At 44.3% G+C, this 20,032-nt stretch overlaps 1 protein-coding gene across 1 annotated transcript in view; it reads right to left on the bottom strand.

Annotated features, from left to right (window-relative positions):
• The window catches only part of SLC26A6 (solute carrier family 26 member 6), a 33,822-nt gene extending 13,921 nt beyond the window's left edge, over positions 1 to 19,901 (bottom strand). Inside the window, exons 1-10 of the mRNA XM_083721368.1 lie at positions 19,806 to 19,901; positions 12,916 to 13,090; positions 10,841 to 10,980; positions 9,901 to 10,011; positions 8,716 to 8,891; positions 8,000 to 8,164; positions 4,996 to 5,148; positions 3,350 to 3,432; positions 2,264 to 2,411; positions 851 to 964 (exon numbers count right to left, since the gene is read on the bottom strand). Coding sequence (XP_083577494.1) covers positions 851 to 964; positions 2,264 to 2,411; positions 3,350 to 3,432; positions 4,996 to 5,148; positions 8,000 to 8,164; positions 8,716 to 8,891; positions 9,901 to 10,011; positions 10,841 to 10,980; positions 12,916 to 13,046 — 1,221 coding nt within the window. The 5' untranslated portion in view covers positions 13,047 to 13,090; positions 19,806 to 19,901. The remainder of the gene's footprint in view (positions 1 to 850; positions 965 to 2,263; positions 2,412 to 3,349; positions 3,433 to 4,995; positions 5,149 to 7,999; positions 8,165 to 8,715; positions 8,892 to 9,900; positions 10,012 to 10,840; positions 10,981 to 12,915; positions 13,091 to 19,805) is intronic.
• Between the last annotated feature and the right edge of the window lie 131 nt (positions 19,902 to 20,032).

Below are 20,032 nucleotides of genomic sequence, written 5' to 3'. Positions count from 1 at the left end.
ACATTCCTCCTGTTTGGATTGCACAAAGCTGACATGGAGGTTAGACTATGCCTGGTCTTTACTGAGCATTCATCCTGATTTGCTTGCAGGGTGCTTATACCCCGTTCCCATGAATCATTCATCCAGTGCATTTCCCCCTTGCTTTTCCAATTTGGAAAAAGGACTGCTTCTTTTTTTTTTAAGGGGGGGGGGCTTTGTTGCACTGGAGTGAAAGAGCGCTTTAACCTACTTTAGTTGTGCAAAGCCATGTTTCCCAGAAGGTGCTCGAATCCCTCCTGAAAAACACTTGACAGTCTGGCGCAGGGGTCAGCAAACTTTTTCAGCAGGGGGCCAGTTCACTGTCCCTCAGACCTTGTGGGGGGCCGGACTATATTAAAGAATTCCAAATAACTCAGAGATGCATTTTAAATAAAAGCACACATTCTTCTCATGTAAAAACATGCTGATTCCCGGACCATCTGTGGGCCAGATTTAGAAGGCGATTGGGCCGCATCTGACCCCTGGGCCTTAGTTTGCCTACCCATGGTCTGGAGGCACCCCTAGGCTCATGTCTTGCCCTCAGACTGGGTACGGTTCCCTGTGAATGGATAGCCAAACTATCCTCAGCATATCAAGTTATTTGTGTTCTATGTTCTATGAAAATAATGGCAGGGAGAGGGAGATTTGAACTAGGCATTTGACGCAAGAGAGGGACGGCAAATCCTAGTTACCTAACTTAGCCCAGCATGCTGTTCCATTAGCTCCAAGTGAGCTCTCTCTGCAACCCAGGCTCCAATGCTCATCAGCTAGATTTAGAAACTGCTACCTGCTCCTACCAGAAAAAAGATGACATCTTACACCGGGGACGTACCTGGCTGTTGCCTCCAGTGCTCTCCTGCACAAGGGAGCGGGACATGGAGCAGCTGATGCTGTAACATTGGAAAAAACTGCCCACGAAGTTACTGAGCCCCAAGGCTATCAGCTCCTGCAAGAGACATACCATGGAAAAGGGCTGAGAGTCTGCGTGGCTCTGTGGTCCAGTTTCACATTACACAGGGGAACTCATAAGGATTGACTAGGATGTTCCTATTGTGCAGCCTGCTCTTTTAAGGGCTGCCTGGCCCAAAGCCAATTTAAAGATCAAGGACCAAACACAGGCCTTGAAGATGCCCATCAACAGCACCTGGACCGGAGACTGAGCAGGCACACAGGTCAAAGGATATGCTGCATTTCTGTCCAAAATTAATACAATCATTTCTAAGTGTGCATCTATGCATATAGTTTAAGATCTGCAAATTTTATGCACACCTGCAGCTTGTTTGGTCTTTTCTTTGGTTTCCTCACCTTTGGTGGTGTATAAATGGCCAACCTGGGACTGACAGGCAGAATATATGGATGCTCCCCAAACTGAAGACCCACTTGTATCATAAGTACTCAACTATCCAACGGTAAATTAAAACAGATGATAAGATGGGTCAGGGAGCCCAACTTCATCCAGAAGAAAGCACCTACAGATCAATCCAAATCTGACACAAAGAAAATGTGTCATGCAAATGCAGTAACAATATTATAGCACAACAGTAGTTTTCAAGCTCAGTGAGACTCAGGCCTCACTTTCAACCCAAACTCGCATTAGGAGACCCATTTCTTAATCATTTGCCATATATTTGCATGGTGGTATGTCTCCTGCTGCAGCCCACCTAGGATCAGGCCACGACCCATTAGCGGGTCCTAACCTGCCAGTTGAAGACCAGTGTAGGACAAGACAGAAAGAAAAGCCAGTCCATAATAAATGAAGGTTTGTGTCTGAAGCAAGTAATGTAAGCAACAACGTAAGTCTGAAGTAAGTAAAGTAAGCAATGCAAGTAAGTAATGCAATAATCCTAGCCAACACAAAGGGAAGTCCAATGATCCAATCTCTCAAAACCGCATTACTTCACTGGCTGAACTTATCAGTTGTACTGACTCATACTGACTCAGCAGAATGCTGGTCATAAATCAGTTTCAGCTTAGTCATGAATTCCTGATAATCATATCCTGAAAATGCAAGATAAGACACATGTGAAGCAACACCTGTACTCAGCAAACCCTCAGGAAGAAGGTTCTCCTGAAGCGCTCTCACCACCGAGTCTCCACCATTCTTCACAGCTCTACAGTGCCCGCTTCCTCCACCCCTCTCCAGGAAATACATAACAGAAGCAAAGGCAGAGAACACAAAGCAGTGACAGGGTAAAGGTGAAAGTAATGAAAACCAGGGAGCCAGATAACGGCCAGGCCTCCTTACCTGGTTGCTGTCCACTTTGTAGCCATGCTTGAGAGCAAAGATCTTGCCGAGCGAGATAGCAATAACGTAGCTGACCATTGCGATGGCAAAGGCATTTCCTACCACCTTCTCAAAATAGTGTACTTTGGGGGCCTGAGGGGCTCTCATCCTGCAATAAGGAAACACAGACGCAGTGAGGCACTTCTGGTCCACAGACAACACAAGGCAAGGTGAGTGAGGAAAAGCTTAATGCCTCCCTGAGCAATTCTTCTCTACCTGGAGATGGGTGTGGGTTGAGGGGGCAGGAAAGGGAGCTCAGTTTAGTTTCCTGGGGCCCAGGGGTGAGGAACCTCTGCATCATAGGCTAACAGGCCTCTCCCATTTGGCCCGAGAGGTCATTTTGGCCAAGCCATACCCTTGCATCTAATGTCATATGTTTGGCGTCAGGAGTGGGGCAGGAAAACGTTTAGCTCAGCCAAATTGTGTTTTGAAGGTACCACTGATCAGTTGATTGGTCGTGCCTGCAAAGCCCATTCCACAGGGCTTCACAAGACCTGCCAGTTGTCACATCTTGTGAAGCCCCTTCCAAAGCACTTTGAGGCCCATGTCTGTGCCTGCATGGTTTGATTTCAAACTATGTGAGCCAAAATGGGTAATAACAGCTTTTTGCAAGCTCTCAGACCCAGATAAATTAACCAGTGCACAATACGATCAAGTGAAAGTGTGGATGAACCCTTATTATATATTTTCACCATGAGGTCCCTGAGTGGGTTACAAAATTAATATCCTCTTAAAACAAACAAGAAAGCCAACAAATATTTAAAACGACAGCACCATAAATTACAGTATTGGAGTAGGTCTAAAAAATATTTTCCAGCTGTCAAAGGCCAGGGAAAACAGGTGCATCTTTAGCAATCAATTGTAGCTATAAAGTAAAGATGCATCTCTCTGTCAGGAGAGACTCCAAATTCCCTCTCCCAGGACACTATCACCTAAACTTCTGAAAACAGCAGAGCTAGCAAGAGAGCTTCATCTCCTCATCAACACCCAGGAAGAGAAAAATTGCATGTCCTAAGGTGGTTATGGGAAGCAGCCAGAGTGACTCACCCGCTGGGGATTTCACCCACGATGCTAATCCCAAAATTGTCATTCAGCTTGGCAAAGTAGGAGATCACTGTGGATATAATAATCTGAAAACAGGTGGCAGGGTGAGAGGAAGAACTTGGCCACATCTGAGCATTGTTTCTATGTTCATCCACTTCCCCCCATTCAAATTCAACCAGAGTAGTCCACACTCACATGCATTTGAATTCAAATTCAAATCAAAGGATTCAAAGGATCAACTTTGATCTTTCTCATTCATGCCTGTAGCCATTCCCTTTTGTGTTTGTCCTTGCCTTCTAATTTGTTGATTCTATTATGCCTAGTAGGGACCAACAGGACATTTGTGCAGGCAGCTTTGTGCATGCCTTTAAAAAAAATCCCCACCCAATAAGTGTGCAAAATCACAGTCAGGCAGTGGTAAACTTGCTTGTGCATTCTTCTGAGTTTGTGCAAATGTGAGGAATCAGAAGAAATATATGTATATACTGTATATATAAAGCCAGTGTGATTTGACTATGCAGTATTCTGGTTTTGTACAAATATGAATGATCTTAAGAACTGTCATCTCTTCTGCTTCTCGTTTCTGATATCCAAAGGTAACAAGTCAACTCCTATTGGCAGATCCATGAGTAAAGATGAGCAATTCCCACCCAGAGGTAGATGGGATGCTCTGGTCTAGTGAAAGCTAAATGTTTGTAGCATATTTGTTAGGGGAGGCAGGACTTTTGTTAAGGGGGTCAGATTAGTTGGTTGGTCAGTTAGTTAGTTAAGTATTTCTATTGTTTTACTTGATAAAGGGGGGCAGCTGCCCCCCTGCCCCCTCCAGCTGCACCCATGTTTGTAGAATGAAGCTGATCCAGACTAGACTAGTCTGCCTTGACTTTCCATAATGGATAATTGCTGTCCATGCAAACACAATCCAAACTACTGAGTAGAGCCTCCCAAAATATGGGGGAGATCAAGACAATTTTGCCCGTTTAACTAACCTGCACTGTGCTATATAAAGGAGAGAAAGCACTGCAGAGTCAATTCCAGAGAAGAACTACTCCATGTTAAAGGTCCAGTAGCATGGCTTTCAGGTTGTCATCTTCCATTACAGATGATTCCCTGGGTTGCTCAACCACTGGATGCAGAGCAGGTAGGTGCTTTGGACCCCCCCAAACCTGGTACCCTCCAGATGTTTTGGACATCCACTCTCATCAGCAGGCTGAGGCTGTTGGGAGTTGTAGTCCAAAACATCTGGATGGCACCAGGTTAGGTGCAGCTACTTCAGACACAGCCTTTTCGGTTGCAACCCCCAAACCTAGAGCCACCTCTGAAGAGAGATATGCCTGGCCCTTTTGTTACTCACTTCTGGCTAAGCAGCAAAAAGTGCTTTCATTTCAGTGGTCCTTATTAAAATACTGCTTTTTAATAAGAACTTAGCTCCTGCCATTTTGTTGTTTTAGTTTGTTAGTCTTCCTTATAATTGTTAAACATGATTAAATAAATCCCATTCATTTTTCCGGAAAGTACTAGGGATTATTTAATAGCTACTACAATGTTGTTTCTTGCTAATTTACTGTTTGTGAGCCCACCATGCTATTTTTATTTTTCTAAAAAAAAAGAGGGACAGGGTAGAAATCCTAGAAATACAGAGAATAAATTACCGTAAGAAGCTCGATGGGGATTGGGATCGGAAGCTTCTTGCCAATTTTGTCATTGAGCAGCTTCACAAGCAGGATCGAAACCATGGCGACCAGAGAAGTGACCAAGGTGCCCACATTGGTACTTGGCAATTTTGAGCAAACTTCCAAAAAGGTCTGTAGAGGAGGCACAAAGCAGGGGAAGTCATTGTGAAAGAATGAGCATGGAGGAAACATGAGAGGAACAACCAGAGAGCCCAATGCAGTGTAATGTTCTGCACTCCCTTCACCTAAACTCTGGGATAAATATGTGTAAACAAACCATATTTCTTAAAGATACCACCATTTCTGCTGTGCCTTAAACCATGGCTTAGTGTCAAGACCCCTGGGATTTTAATGACCCTCCTTTGATACACACATGCTGATCTCTTTTATTGTGGGGGTTTCCATTTTTTATGCTGCTTTCTTGGTTTGTCCTCCTTATATTTCAATTGATTTGAATAATTGTTTATTGTTTAGATCCCATCTTTAAAGAATAAAAATATATATTTGCAAGGAAAAACACCAAGCAACAGCAATAAAAAGAGCCATGCCTGCGATCAATGGCAGTTATTCTTCGTAGCGTGGCATGCATAAAAGCCAACAGAGGAACAGTTTTAGTATTCCAAAATCTTTTATATGCCTTGCTGTGGGTCCATTGGGGCGGAAAGGAGGAGTATTAAAGGACTGCATACAAAAGAAAACAAAGGAGCCGACACTTGTCCCTTAAAGTGAAGTGATTCTCCTCAATCCCCAGTTGATCTTTGCTGTAAATTACGTTTCCATGAGACTTTCTCTGCTGTGGGCACACTTTGCAACCATTGTCAGTGGCAATCTGCTGACAGCATCAACATTCCGCAGGAGAAAATAGGGATGTTTCATGTTTTACCCCCATTCCGATACCAAGGCCTTGTCCACACCTCACCTCCCTACTGCCACTTCCCCCCAAGAAAACCTGCGGTTTACTGCTGAATCAGACCAATCCATACATTGCCATTTGTTTCGATTCGGCAGTAAAGATCATGTTTCTTAGGGGAAAGCTGTGGGGCAAAGCAAAACTGCTCAGACCAGTGCCAAGGAAGCTCAGGACAAGCGGAAAATTGCTTGGACCTGAACTTTCTAGGTGCTGGACAAGCAGAATTGTGGAGGAGCCCTCTCTGTCTGACCCCTCTCTGGTCTTCCTTGATTCTTCTCTGACTGTAGTATTCATTTTCTCGGAAATAGGCTGTCCTGCCCTGACTATGGAAGCAAAGCTATTTATTAGTAAACAGACCACAACAGCTTCCTTCCTTCAAGGCTTAAGAATTTTTAATCTCACAGTGAATCTAAGTGTGCTTTTTATAGAACCACTGCGCCACAAACGTTTTCAGAAACATTTACAGTCTCTATAGGGAGTTATGGGGAGCTGGTGGTGATGGTGGGGTGGGGAGAGCTCTTCTACAGTATGCATGCTCGCACCAATAACGTTTTCAAAAAGTAAAATAAAATCAAGCATCCAAAATCCTCCTAAAAGAGGCAAAGCGGAGATATAACTGGGGTAGTGATTTACCAAAGCTGAGTACCAGAAAATGGGAAACAGGTGCATTTGGCATGTATGGATTTGTGTATGCTTAAAATAGCATGGGATCTTTATATTGGGATTTATTACACCTGCCAGACATACCTAGTGATTCAGAAAACACGATCCGAATCCCTGGAAGCCACACAAGGGAAGGCACTGGCATCCTCTTGGAAGCTGTGGCACTGCGCTTGCCATGATGGGATGGGCAGAGCAAGGTGGCTCTGAGGTTGGGGTAGCTCCAGGGCAGTGGAGGCCAACCTGCTGCTCTCCTGACTTCACCCTCCCTTGCCCTGCTCCGTCCTTGTCCCAGCAAACGCAGCCCTGCAACATCAGGAGGAGGCCACTGCCTTCCCTCGTGTGGCTTCCAGGGGTTTGGATTGTGTTTTCTGTGGCATGAGAGGATGAGGTCATTCGCAGAAGCTAGAGGAACAAGCATGTATAAAAATGTCATGTGGAACATGGTTAAGAAAGGGCAGGAGTCATTGGTACCCTTGGGAGTTTCCCTCCCAATGCAAGTAGCAGCCTCAGGGAGACAATCAGTGCTTTTTTTTCTTTTAAAAAAATGTTTAAGGGTACTCTCATTTTGACTCAAGAAAACCACCATTTTATAGTTCAAATTGGGAAAAATAAATATAGTAAATGAACAAAAGTACAAAGATTCACAAAATATTTAGGAGTATGCGTACCCTTGCGTCCCCCCCAGAAAAAAAGCACTGGAGACTATTATTGTTTGGACCTCACAGCAAATGGGGACGAGGGTTTAACTCTCCTTTTCTACATGCTACAGTCTGGCTGCTGTTTGGTAAACCTGCCCAACAAACAACAACAAACAACAAACAAACAAACAAACATGCATATTAATAGCCTCCGTAATGTTGACTTGATGTGTGGAAGTGAGAGCTGGACCATAAAGAAGGCTGATCGCCGAAGAAGTGATGCTTTTGAATTATGGTGCTGGAGGAGACACTTGAGAGTCCCATGGACTGCAAGTAGAGCAAACCTCTCCATTCTTAAGGAAATCAGCCCTGAGTGCTCACTGGAAGGACAGATCCTGAAGCTGAGGATACAATACTTTGGCCACCTCAAGAGAAGAGAAGACTCCCTGGAAAAGACCTTGATGTTGGGAAAGATGGAGGGCACAAGGAGAAGGGGACGACAGAGGATGAGATGGTTGGACAGTGTTCTCAAAGCTACCAGCATGAGTTTGACCAAACTGCGGGAGGCAGTGGAAGACAGGAGTGCCTGGCGTGCTCTGGTCCATGGGGTCACAAAGAGTCGGACACGACTAAATGACTAAACAACAACAACAATGTTGACTTTACATCTAGCATGTTGCTAAGATAGCTTCCAGCTCCAAAAGATTTCAAACTCCTCCACCGACTCCTCTCTAGCCTAAACCTGCTCTTTCCCGGGCCCAACTGTACTTACATAGATTATTGACAATGGCCCTGCATACTCCTCCACAGTCACCCCAAAGATGTACTTCAGCTGGGAGATCAGCACTTGGATAGAGGCCGCTGTGGTGTAGCCCCGCACCAAGGGCTCAGAAAGGTAGGTGGCCACAAACCCAAACTGAAGCAGGCCAAGGGCAATCTAAAAAAAAGAAAGCAGGGGGAATAACATCCTCTCTCACACAACTCCCTTCCAGAAATCTCCCTGTGGGACACAGTAGATCTGAGGGTGTATTGCAGAGGTATCTTGCTATGAGGCCTGCTGGGACTTGCCAGAGACCCAGGACAGAATACAGAACATAAGGTCAACCAGTTCTGTCCATGTGAGATGGGGCCAAACATAAAGGCTTATTTAAAAGCCTGTCAGGTTGCAGGAGAAAAACCTGAGACTTTAGAACAGGGGTAGACAACGAGCCCTCTGATGTTGCTAGACTAAAAAAAGTGAATTATATTAGGGAAAATTATAAACAAAACCAAACATATTAGAAGAAATATGCACGGAAATGTACACAACCTTGTGTGTGAACTTATAAAATATATTTACAATAATCACAATCTAATGGGGAAATGGGCTGGACTGAGCTTAAGGCTGTAAAAATGATGAACTGAGACATAATTGACAGATTCATTCATTCCTGCCTCCTTTGTTATTGTTGAGAGAGAACATACACACTTTTCGGTCCCACCACTCACCTGAAATATGCCAACCAAGAAGGCGAGTGCACCCACCAGTTCCACTCTGGCAGCATCCCTCAGAGTTTCATTCACAATGGTGACATTCGTACCGTTAACCGCCTCCATGTACTTTCCGCTTGGTTCCAGTGAATCTGTCACACTCCCGATCATCACAGAGATGATAGCAAATGGGCCTAATTAGGAGGAGACAGAGGCTTGGGCCAAGAGATCAGCTACCTGTCCAACCTTGCATCCCACAAGAATCCAGTCCTCTTTTGTCACAAGCTCAGTTGGCTTTGCTTATCCATCCACATCACCAAGATAGCAGGATTTACATTGGGTGCCAAAGGATCACAATTTAGGGCCAGAAGAAGAAGATCCCAGCTTCCTGCCTTTAAGGGTATTTTGATGATGATGATGATGATGATGATAACAGAATAATAATAATAATAATAATAATAATAATAATAATAATAATAATGCGATAAACCATCAAACATTAAAAACTTCCCCAAACAGGGCTGCCTTCAGATGTCTTCTAAAAGCCAGATAGTTGTTTATTTCCTTGACATCTGATGGGAGGGTGTTCCACAGGGCAGGCGCCACTACCGAGAAGGCCCTTTTTGAACAAAGAGGGCTTGTCCCCTTACACCTCACCAGTCACCTGGTTCGAGATAGCAAATGAGTCTTGTGAAGCAGGGCAAGAGGCAATTAAGCCAACTTAAATTAATTTGAAGATGCGTATACAAAACTGCCAAGTGGAAAATCAGAAGTCATTATTTCCTTTAAAAAAAAATCTGTTCTTATCTCTTTTAAAAATCTTTTTTTCGCTATGATTTTTAAACTCTGTTCTTTTTCGTTAACTCTTATCTATATTTATGTTCTGTGATGGATGGAAGATGAGAGGCAGGGCAGAGAGGATCTCCCAAATTAGGAGGCTGGGGAAGAGAGGGAAGCTCCCAGGTGAGATACTGGGATGGCTTACCTCCTTTGGTGTGGATCTATAACCTAGATAGAGGGTTTTGTATTTTCCTATATTTTCCTATTCTCTTCCATCTTCTTCTTCTTACTCCTTTTTTTTTACGCTTTCCCTTTTCTGTTTTCCCTCTCTGCTTTGCTTTTATTGTAATATAAAACTCTCAATAAAAACTGAACTCCTGCGCAGATCCCAGAAGGCCTCTTCTCCCAGCATCCCCTGCTCACCCACAGAGATGTGCCTGGAGGTCCCAAAGAAGAAATACAGCAGGACGGGATAGAAGGCGGAATACAAGCCGATGACGGGAGGCAGCCCTGCTAGAAGCGCATAGGCCAAACCTAGGCAAAATAAAGGCGGGTGTTAATACGCAGTCACTGCTTGGTACCTTTGCTTAGAACACAGGCTCCATTGTATCCTAGACACCCCACTCAGACGTGCTGTAGTTTTATCCACCCACCAAACCTATGTATGCAGGCAACTTACATGGCCTCCTGCTATTTCCCAGCATGGTTTAGCGGTTACAGTGTCAGACTAGGAGTCTGGGAGAAGCAGGGTTCAAATCCCCCACTCAGCCATGAAGCTCACTGGGTGGCCTTGGGCCGGTCTCTGACCCTCACCCGCACCTACCTCACAAGATGGTGGTGGGGTTTAAATGAGGGGTGGGGCCCATACACGCCACCTTGGAGAAAAAGGTGGGATAGAAATGCAATAAGGTTGATAAATAAATACGAGTCTGTCTCAGAAATTCCAGACTGCACCCTTCACCTACATCCCCTTCTCCTCATCTAGCTTTTTTAGCCAAAGCTTTGTTTTCCCCAAGGTCCTCAAGGCCGTATTTCCAACAGTAACTTAAATCGGAAGCATGTTTTCATTTGGGTTCCCTGTCCAGTTGTGTTTTGGTATCTGGCAGCTCCTCCAATATTTGTGAAAGTTCAGCACAGTATAGCAGAAAGGCATGGCCTCTTGAAAATCTGGTGTCAATGGCACACCCAACGCCAGGTACACAGACAAGGACCTGTCCACTTAAGAATGAAGCACAGAAGGGCCACAAAACCTCAAGAGGCTCTTTGCTCTCCAAGAACAGGGGGAGAAATGGATGACAGTCAGGGCTGTCATCAATGGCCTTGTGGGATACAAGGGTTGAGGACTGGCTCCCTGAAAGCTTACCCTGAGGGAGATGCATGATTCCTACACTGAATCCTGAGATGATGTCCCCTAGCAGCCAATCCTTGACTGGGTACCGCGGTAGCCATTTCAAGATGGGGAAGAACTTGAACAGCAAGGACTTTGCAGTCGAACCTGAGCATCTGTGAGGGAAAAGGGCAAAAAGACATGTCTGAGAGGGAAGCTTGGTCTTCAAATTGCACTGTGGCCCAGCAATGGATCTTCTTGCAAGAACGTGACTGTCAGGGAACTGTCATTAGAACAGGGGAGGGAGGCAGGGGGATACAGAGAGCCTCTGACCCTTCTCCAGCGGTAGGGAAAGCCACACCTCCAGTGGAGCAGAGGCGGAAGGGGCCAGCCAAGCGAGGAGAGGGCTCGGAGATGATACTGAGAGCCCAAGCACCTCATCTAGCCCCGCTGGCCAGAAGGCAGATGCACCGTTTCCATTGCCCAGCTTGCGCAGATGGGTGAAATGTAAGGAGGGGAGGTGGAGATTTGGGTTGTCTAAGTTCTTATGTTGGGAGAGAAACCAGAAGGGGCCACTCCTGGAATCTGCAAGTGACTAAGACAGACATGAACTCTGTGGTTCTGCACTGTAAATAGTTTGCATCAATAAACCTGGAAAAGACAGGTTGGAGTCCTGCCTGGTTACTCACGAGTAACCACCACCAGCTCCTAACAATGACTGTTAGCCAGCAGGTGTCTCCTTCAGAGACAGAAGGGACCAAATTCCACATCTGTAACATTTGGGCAGATGTTGAGGCTAAAGGAGGCAATGAAGGAGGTGGGACTGCCCCACCTATCGCTAAACTACTCATGTGCAAAGCACAGTCTCTAGCTGTTCCTGCCGCTTTCGGTTCAGGGACTTGGCCAGGAGTTCAGCAGGGCTTGGGAGGGGAGGCTCCAGACTTGAAGCCCTCCCACAGGCCTTATGACTGGTAATTGGTGGAAGGAACTGGCTAAAACCCAAAGATTAAAATCTTTAAAGTGGTAGAAGCAAAAGCGCACAGCACCCTCCATTTTCAGGGTTGGTGTACATGACTGTGAGCCACTTCAAAGGTACAGTTCATATGCACATAATATAGCCCTTTGAGGTCTGTATCACTTGTGACTGCAAAAGAGAGTCTCACATCTTTGTCTATGGAAAAAGTCCTTGCATAAGGAAAACTTGCATATCAAGGACAGGGTCCGTCTAAAGCCCCTTCTCACAAAATGCCATTATTCCATGGGAAAGAAGGTTTATTTTTACAAAGGGAACATGCAATGCCCTCCACTACCAGCACCACACATTCACTGTAGCCCTAAGTGGAATATCTTGTCTGATGCATGTTCTCTGTGACAAGAACATGCATTGAGGTTTTTTTCTTTTAAGGGAGACTAGTGGGATCCATGACAAAATGTTGCAGCATGAAGTGCTGTTGTTCATTGTGTCAGCCAGCCAGCCAGCCAGCCAGCCAGCCAGCCAGCCAGCCAGCCAGTCATACCCTCCTCCATGATGCTCTATTCCATACCCCCTCCACCGAGTTTTCAATCTATTGCCCCCACCCAACAGTCAGCATTCTGTAACCACCATACTTAGCTGTCATTAGCCCTCTGGGTGGTTTCCTGCCCCTTAAGGCTTTTTCTTTTAAAAAGCTTTTAGTAAACCTTGGGTAATCCCCCAAATAACTCCTTTTTGTGTGATGGTGGCATTTTTGGCTCTATAAGCAACAGCACACATTTTTTGTCACATATTGTCACACAAGCATCAGAAGTAGAAAGAGCAAGGAGGATAAACCAATGGAAGTGACTGGAGCACTGGTCTATTGTCATCCTGGTTTCTAGTCAAGTCATTCTTCTTTTCAGGCTGTGTAGATCCCATACATTTAAAGCACATAATTTACCCCAAAGAATCCTGGGAACTGTAGTGTTTGGAGTTGTGGCTCTGTTAGGCTGAACTACTGTTCCCATAATTCTTTGGGGGAAGTCATGTGCTTTAAATGTATTGGTATGTATACAAATTCAGGGCTTGAAAGTTCCACAAGGTGCTCTACAGCCTTCCCCAAAAGTCTCTTTAGTGAACTATAGAAACACCATACCTTATCTTCTGGATCTTGGTGGAGAGAGATGTTGAAGGAGTCTCATTTCTCAGGCCAATCGTCTCTAGCTCAGCCTCAGTCAATGTATGATGCTTGGCCCTAGAGCGGCACGACACTTCGTTTTCTTTCATCTCCTTGGCAATAATGCCACCTGGTTTATGGACTCACTCTGAGGCTAGGAAGAGGGGAAGGAAGCAAGAGGAGCATTAAGACCACCTGCCACTCTGAGAACTTTGCAACCTTGGATTCTGCCACACATTTTCTTTTAAATGGGCCTGGGAATAGAGCATTTAAAATAAATAGAGTATAGGCCAAGGATGTGGAACCTGTGGCCCATCTGTGGTGGTGACGGCACTGGGCTGTTTCACCTAAAGTGCCACAACACTTGGGCCATTAATACCCAAAGGCTCCAGCCAACATGGTCAATGGTCAGGATGATAGGAATTGTAGAATCATAGAATAGTAGAGTATGGAAGGGACCCAAGGGTCATCTAGTCCAGGAACAACATAAACGGAATGTAGAGGTTCCCGTTATATGAAATTGTGGGCAACTCATGTCATGCAAGAATGAAATAACACAACCTCTTTAAAATAAAGATAATACAGTGGTACCTCAGGTTACAGACGCTTCAGGTTACAGACTCCGCTAACCCAGAAATAGTACCTTGGGTTAAGAACTTTGCTTCAGTATGAGAACAGAAATCACACAGCGGCAGCAGGAGGCCCCATTAGCTAAAGTGGTACCCCAGGTTAAGAACAATTTCAGGTTAAGAACGGACCCCCAGAATGAATTAAGTTCTTAACCCAAGGTACCACTGTAACCAGTTATCTGATGCTGAGCAAAATGTTGGGCCTCTGGCCTATAACTCCGAGAAGTCAAATGACGTTTCCCTTGGCAGATCAGGACAAATATATTACCGTTTTAGTAGCTTACTTTTTAGTTACAATTTTACCCGAAAGGGTTCCCAATGAACCATCCTTTCAGGGAACAGACAGGGCGAAGCAGAATATCTAAGTGCACATGATCACAGTGTGACCTTATGACCTTCAACAGCTTCACCCTTGTCCTATTAATTATCCTAGTGACCTGAAATGTTTTAAACTGCGATGCCAATAAAGGTATTTGATTTGCAAATATTGTTCAACAATAGTCCTAATATACATTTTTAATTCATTTTGATATTATTATCCAATAATATTTGTAAATGAATATAGACAGACAACAATAATTGTATATATAGAAAGATTTATTTGTTTCAGACATTTTATGGAAAAAATTGAAGAAGAACAATTATATATAAAGTGAACAAAGACAATGCGAAAAGTTAAAGACAACATAAAAGAGCCGGAAGAAGGAAGGAGGGAAGTTAGCTTGGAAGAGCAAGAACAAATGTGAAACACAATGTATGTGTATGTATGTGTATGTATAGTGTGTAACTAAAAAATCAATAAAGATCATCTATTAAAAAAAGGTATTTGATTTGATTTGATAATCAATTATTGGATGTCTGAAGGCTACCGAAGGCCTGACCATTTCCTGAGCTGGCATGCTTGCGAAACAGAGCAGGTGCATGACCCCATATAGTTCAGCACAAGTGTTAAGGGAGGAAGCAGCAACTGAAGTTTGAGGAGGGAAGGGAAAGGATTGGGGAAACTGTGGCCCTCCAGATGTTGCTGAACCACAACTCTCATCATCCAGATCTTTGGCCAGGCTGGCTTGGACTTACTGGAGCCATAGTCAAAGAGGTTCCCCGTGCCAGAACGAAGTGAAAGTCTTCCTCTGGGCAGATTTAAGGCCCCTGGCCCCCAGAAAGATCATAGGCTGGCAGCAATGGCCAAACATCAGGCATCTAGAATGCCTAGCTGCCTACTGTTATATTAATTATATTAATTCATTCATATACAATTGCTGTGTGGGCACTCAGTGTTTGAATGGTAAGTCTGTGGCAGCAAAGCCCACCCTTGTTTTAACCATATTGTACAAAACATCTTGAAGCAATAAAACATATACAACCAATTATATATATGAAAATAGTTTTAAATCCAATACATATACAAAGTCAAGTATCTTCAGAAGATGAAGATGGTGCTGCTGTAGGAGAAGGGCTGTAGCTCAATGGCAGAAGATCAGGTCCCAGGTTCAAATCCTGACATCTCCAGGTAGAGTTAGGGTCAGAAACCCAGAGACCTGCTACCAGTCAGCGTAGACAATACTGACCTAGATGGATGAATGGTCTGACTCAGTATAGGGCAGTTTCTTATGTACTTCTATGTAAGAAGCTGCAGTGTTGTTTTCAGAACAGTTGTGCAGTTCTTTAGGTGCAGCACAGCTAAGAACATATTTATTGCTCTCCAGTTTGTGAGTTCAAATAGTATTCCCTGCCGTACACATTTTTTATAATGTTTTTAATTAACAGCACAAAGTTCAGCAAGTCATTATATGCCTCTATCATTTCATGCACAGGCTGACTTGGAACGGCCTGCCCCGCTGAGTATCTATAACCATCTGAGGTTTACTTTATGGGAACTATAAAATGATGATGCACATTTCCAATATGAAATTGAATGCATATTTTAAAAGCATTGTTTATATTTACACAGGAATCGGGCTCTCTAAAGAGTGGAAGATTTGACACTAGAGTTGTCTTTTTAAGAGACTGCTTTTTTCTCACACGATGGAGAATTCATAAGGGTACTCTGTTAATTGTGGGACTCAGATCGGTGCACAGAAGCTAACACCTTCATCTTGCAGCCTATGGGCTAGTTTTAGGATTTAACAATGTTATAACTTAAGAAGACTCTGATAGCATATATGACTTGTTATGCCGAAATTTTTATTGCTCGTAAAAAGTGTTGTGAAATGATTGTTTGTAATGAGACTTAGTAGTGATCCTAGGGCTGTGTACACACCATACATTTAAAGCACCTCTCCCTAAGAGTCCTGGGAACTCCTTTTCAAGAGGAAATGTGCTTTAGATGTATGGTGTGAATAACATCATCATCATCATCAACAACAACAACAACAACATATTTATATCCCGGCCATCTGGCTGGGTTACCCAGCCACTCTGGGCGGCTCCCAATAGAATATTAAAAACACGGTAAAACATCAAACATTAAAAACTTCCCTTAAAAGGGCTGCCTTCAGAAAATAATAATAATAATAATAATAATAATAATAATAATAATAATAATAATAATAATATATTTATAACCCCCCCATCTGCCTGAGTTTCCCCAGCCACTCTGGGTGGCTCCCAATCGAGTGTTAAAAACAATACAGCATTAAAGATTAAAAACTTCCCTAAACAGGGCTGCCTTCAGATGTCTTTTAAAGATAGGATAGCTGCTTATTTCCTTTACATCTGAAGGGAGGGCGGGTGCCACTACCGAGAAAGCCCTGCAGCCCATCTGTTTCATTGGGAGTAAACAAAGCAAAACAAAAACTTAAACCAAGTCAGCCATATGGCCATTGTACTACCTTGCAGAGAAACTCATGAGAAAATGATCTCAGTTAATGCCTTAGCTAGCCCCTGCCCCCTCTTCTCTAACAACTCCTTGTCCCTCCAAACTGAGATCTATAATTGGGTATAAAGGTGGCATTAATTAAGATTTTATTTCCTCCTGAAGAGGATGCAATTAAGGACATGCCTCCCTGGCTGACTAGATGCCATTTAAGGACAAGTCTAGGCGTTGACTGAAGGAGCAAGTGAAAAGGTATAACTTGAAATGCCCTAAAGTCAGACTCTGGACTGCAGGCATTAGCCATTTTGGAAACCTCCCTGGGCACTTGAGGACACAGGCAAGTGGAACTGCACTACATAAAGGCAGGCACACAAGGATATGTGTGATGACTCCCCACTAGATACTATTACAAGGAGAAACTGCAGGGCACGTTAAATGCATCTTTCCATCCAATGTGCCGGGTCTGAATAATGAAAAAAGCACCAGCTAGAGTGGGAGGGAGGAGACTGGTAATGAATGAGATTCGGTGATTTACTCCCATTGCAAATATCAGCTTCAGAAGAGGGATTTTCTTAAGAGCCCAGCAGTGGAGAAAGGGGCGAAATCCCCTCCTTGTGTCTGCTCTGAGCCTGTTAATTATTAGCACCCTCAAAGCGCCGAGGGCCTTCTGGCGGTTCCCTCATTGCGAGCAGCAAAGCTACAGGGAACCAGGCAGAGGGCCTTCTCAGTAGTGGCGCCCGCCCTGTGGAACGCCCTCCCATCAGATGTCAAAGTGATAAACAACTACCTGACATTCAGAAGACATCTTAAGGCAGCCCTGTTCAGGGAAGTTTTTAACTTGTGATATTTTACTGTATTTTTGGTTTCTATGGAGGCCGCCCAGAGTGGCTGGGGAGGCCCAGCCAGATGGGCGGGGTATAAATAATAAATTATTATTATTATTATTATTATTATAAAGGAAGATATTCCCTTTTTAAAAACATACAGATTAGGCCTTATCTACACTTCCTCTTGTCATGTTGCGCTTCCCTGGGGAAACTGCTCTTCAGTGCTCAGTCAGCAAAAAATGGCAATTTGGGTTTTCTTCAGATGATTGTTCTAATTTATCACTAAAGAGCAGGTTTTCCCTGGGAAAGGAGTGGGGAAAAGGGAAAACTGCTCATCCCTGTGCTTTCAAGGCATGGGACAAGCAGAAGTGTGGACAAGCCCTCTGACGCAAAGGAGTATTTGACCCCATATTTAGTTTGGTCCTGATAAATGTCGCAAAAAAAATTACACAGAAGGATTCCTCTGACAACATAGAAAGATTCTGATACCACAAAATGCAGTATAGGACCAGGACAACATGGGGAATCTTTGGTGGTCCCAGGCACCCCATCTTCCCCATTTGGATTTGGACCCCAAAGACCACAGGAACTTGTGGGTGCATGGAAGGTAAGCTGTAAGCAAGCACAATTTGTGACAGTGCACAACACAATTGCTCGTCTTTTATGGCATCATCCTTAGCTTCCAATTCCCCAAGCTTAAGCCAACATGAGATAGGCTTACATTGCTCTTAAGCCTGCAGGTCTTTTGGTCACCAAACGTAATAGAATTCTCAGCCATCTGGATCAAATCACAATTCACAGAAGTACATGAGGTCAGCCGTGACAATTCATCTGGCAAGTTTATATTTATACCATAGATTTTTTTTTTTTACTTGTCTACAAATACTGACATGGCGCTGTTGGAGAAAATTTTGGGGGGGAGTAGGGTGCTGAAAGGGAGCACATTCAGTCATTATTTTAGAAGCCCACCTGTAAATCTCCATAAAAGGACACAACTTTGCATAAAATTTACATATGGTAATATTGTTATGCGCACCCCAATCTCTAAGTAGCGAGAGACATCGGGGTGCCAGCACTTTCCTTGGAATGAAGGTCAATGAAAACTGGTATATTGGTCTTATTTACACATCTATGCAGGCTGCGCATAAGGTGGAAGAGCTCACAGCATTAACTCTCCAACAGATCTTGCTCCCCCATTAAGTTTCCAGGGAGGCTCCCAAAGCTATAGCTTTGGTTTCAGCACAGAGAGCAAGTCAGGTCTCTGTGCCTTCCTAGCTGAGGCAAGAGAGATGTGCCCTGGCCTATTGTCCTGGACTTGGCCTCCAGCCAGGTGCGGGTGGGGGAGGAAGAAAAAGACCTAGCCCCTCCTTATGGAAGCATCACTGGATAGTTGTTTCTATGGCAACACATCTGTACTTAGCCTTAGGTACCTAAGAAGATCCTGATGGATCAAGCCAAAGGCTCATCTAGTCCAGCATCCTGGTCTCGCGGTGGCCAGCCAGATGCCTGTGGGAAGGACCATCTCTTGTAAAAAGGATGCTCAACATGCTTGGTTAGGGCCATTAACATAACAAAAAACCCAGTCTGCCCATTTTCAGCAGAAAATTCCTTCCAGTAGCACCTTAAAGACCAACTAAGTTAGTTCTAGGTATGAGCTTTCGTGTGCATGCACACGAAAGCTCATACCTAGAACTAACTTAGTTGGTCTTTAAGGTGCTACTGGAAGGAATTTTTTGTTTTGACTATGGCAGACCAACACGGCTACCTATCTGTAACATTTTCAGCAGTTCCTTCTATTACACATTCCCATCTTACAGATATAGAATCCCAGGTCTGGAGGGTCCAAAACATGTCATTCAAACCACACACCCCATCCTATAACACTACACACACATAGATGAACTATAATTTAAATAATAACCCGATGCACCTCATCCCAGCATAAAGACTGTGATCTGTGTGCCCACTCAGTCTGCTTTGCAGGCGCTTACTGCTGATGGGCAACTTCAAGCAGTTGGGTTGAAGAATTACAACCCCCCCCCCAAAAAAAAGGAGATGGGAGAGGGAGAACTAAAGGGGCAAACCCTCCCCAACAGATTGATGAGCAGGACTGAACATGCTCACTGGATTTTACACCAAGTGTTCAGCTTCAGCCAATCCCAGTTTCCTGTTGAGTGTACCTCTATAAGGCTATATAAACACTGCACCTATAAAGCACATTTGAAGCACATTTTCCACCTCCTTCAAAGAATCCTGGGCACTGTAGTTTGTTCAGGATTGCTAGGAATTGGAAACTACCGTGAACAGTAAACTACAGTGTCCAGAATTCTTTGAGGGGGGAAATGTGCTCCAAATATACTTTAGAGATACTGTGTATGCAGCCAAAGCTAGCTTTCCAAATTTCCACACTAGTTATATTCACAATTTGCATTTTATGTGTATGGTGAGGAGGACAGCATAGCTGTGGCATTCAGATGGCAGCTAATGTCTCTCTCACTCTCTCTCACACACACTCACTCCATTCTGTCTATGCCAGTAGCTCCTCCTTCCCTTCCCTGGGGAATGCTAGAAAGGGAATCCCAAGAATCACCCTCTTACCTGATGTGTGATAAAAGGCAGCAGGATTGGCAATGTGTGCTGTGGCCGGACAGCTCTCTAACTGTGTGCTCCCCTTTGCTCACTATTAATACCTGACGGTGATCTTTGAGACACCACTCCCTCCTTGGCTCCCTTGCAGTTAAGTTGACTGCACTACGTCTTGGGTCACTGGGTTTCCGTTCGCCATAAGCGCGGCTCTTGGGCTTCCTGGATCTGAGCCATGGGGT

Source organism: Podarcis gaigeae (assembly GCF_964106915.1).
Source record: "Podarcis gaigeae genome assembly, chromosome: 2".
Classification (NCBI taxonomy): Eukaryota; Metazoa; Chordata; class Lepidosauria; order Squamata; family Lacertidae; genus Podarcis; species Podarcis gaigeae.
The sequence above is the reverse complement of the archived record's forward strand: the minus strand, read 5'-3'. Positions and strand labels throughout refer to the sequence as shown.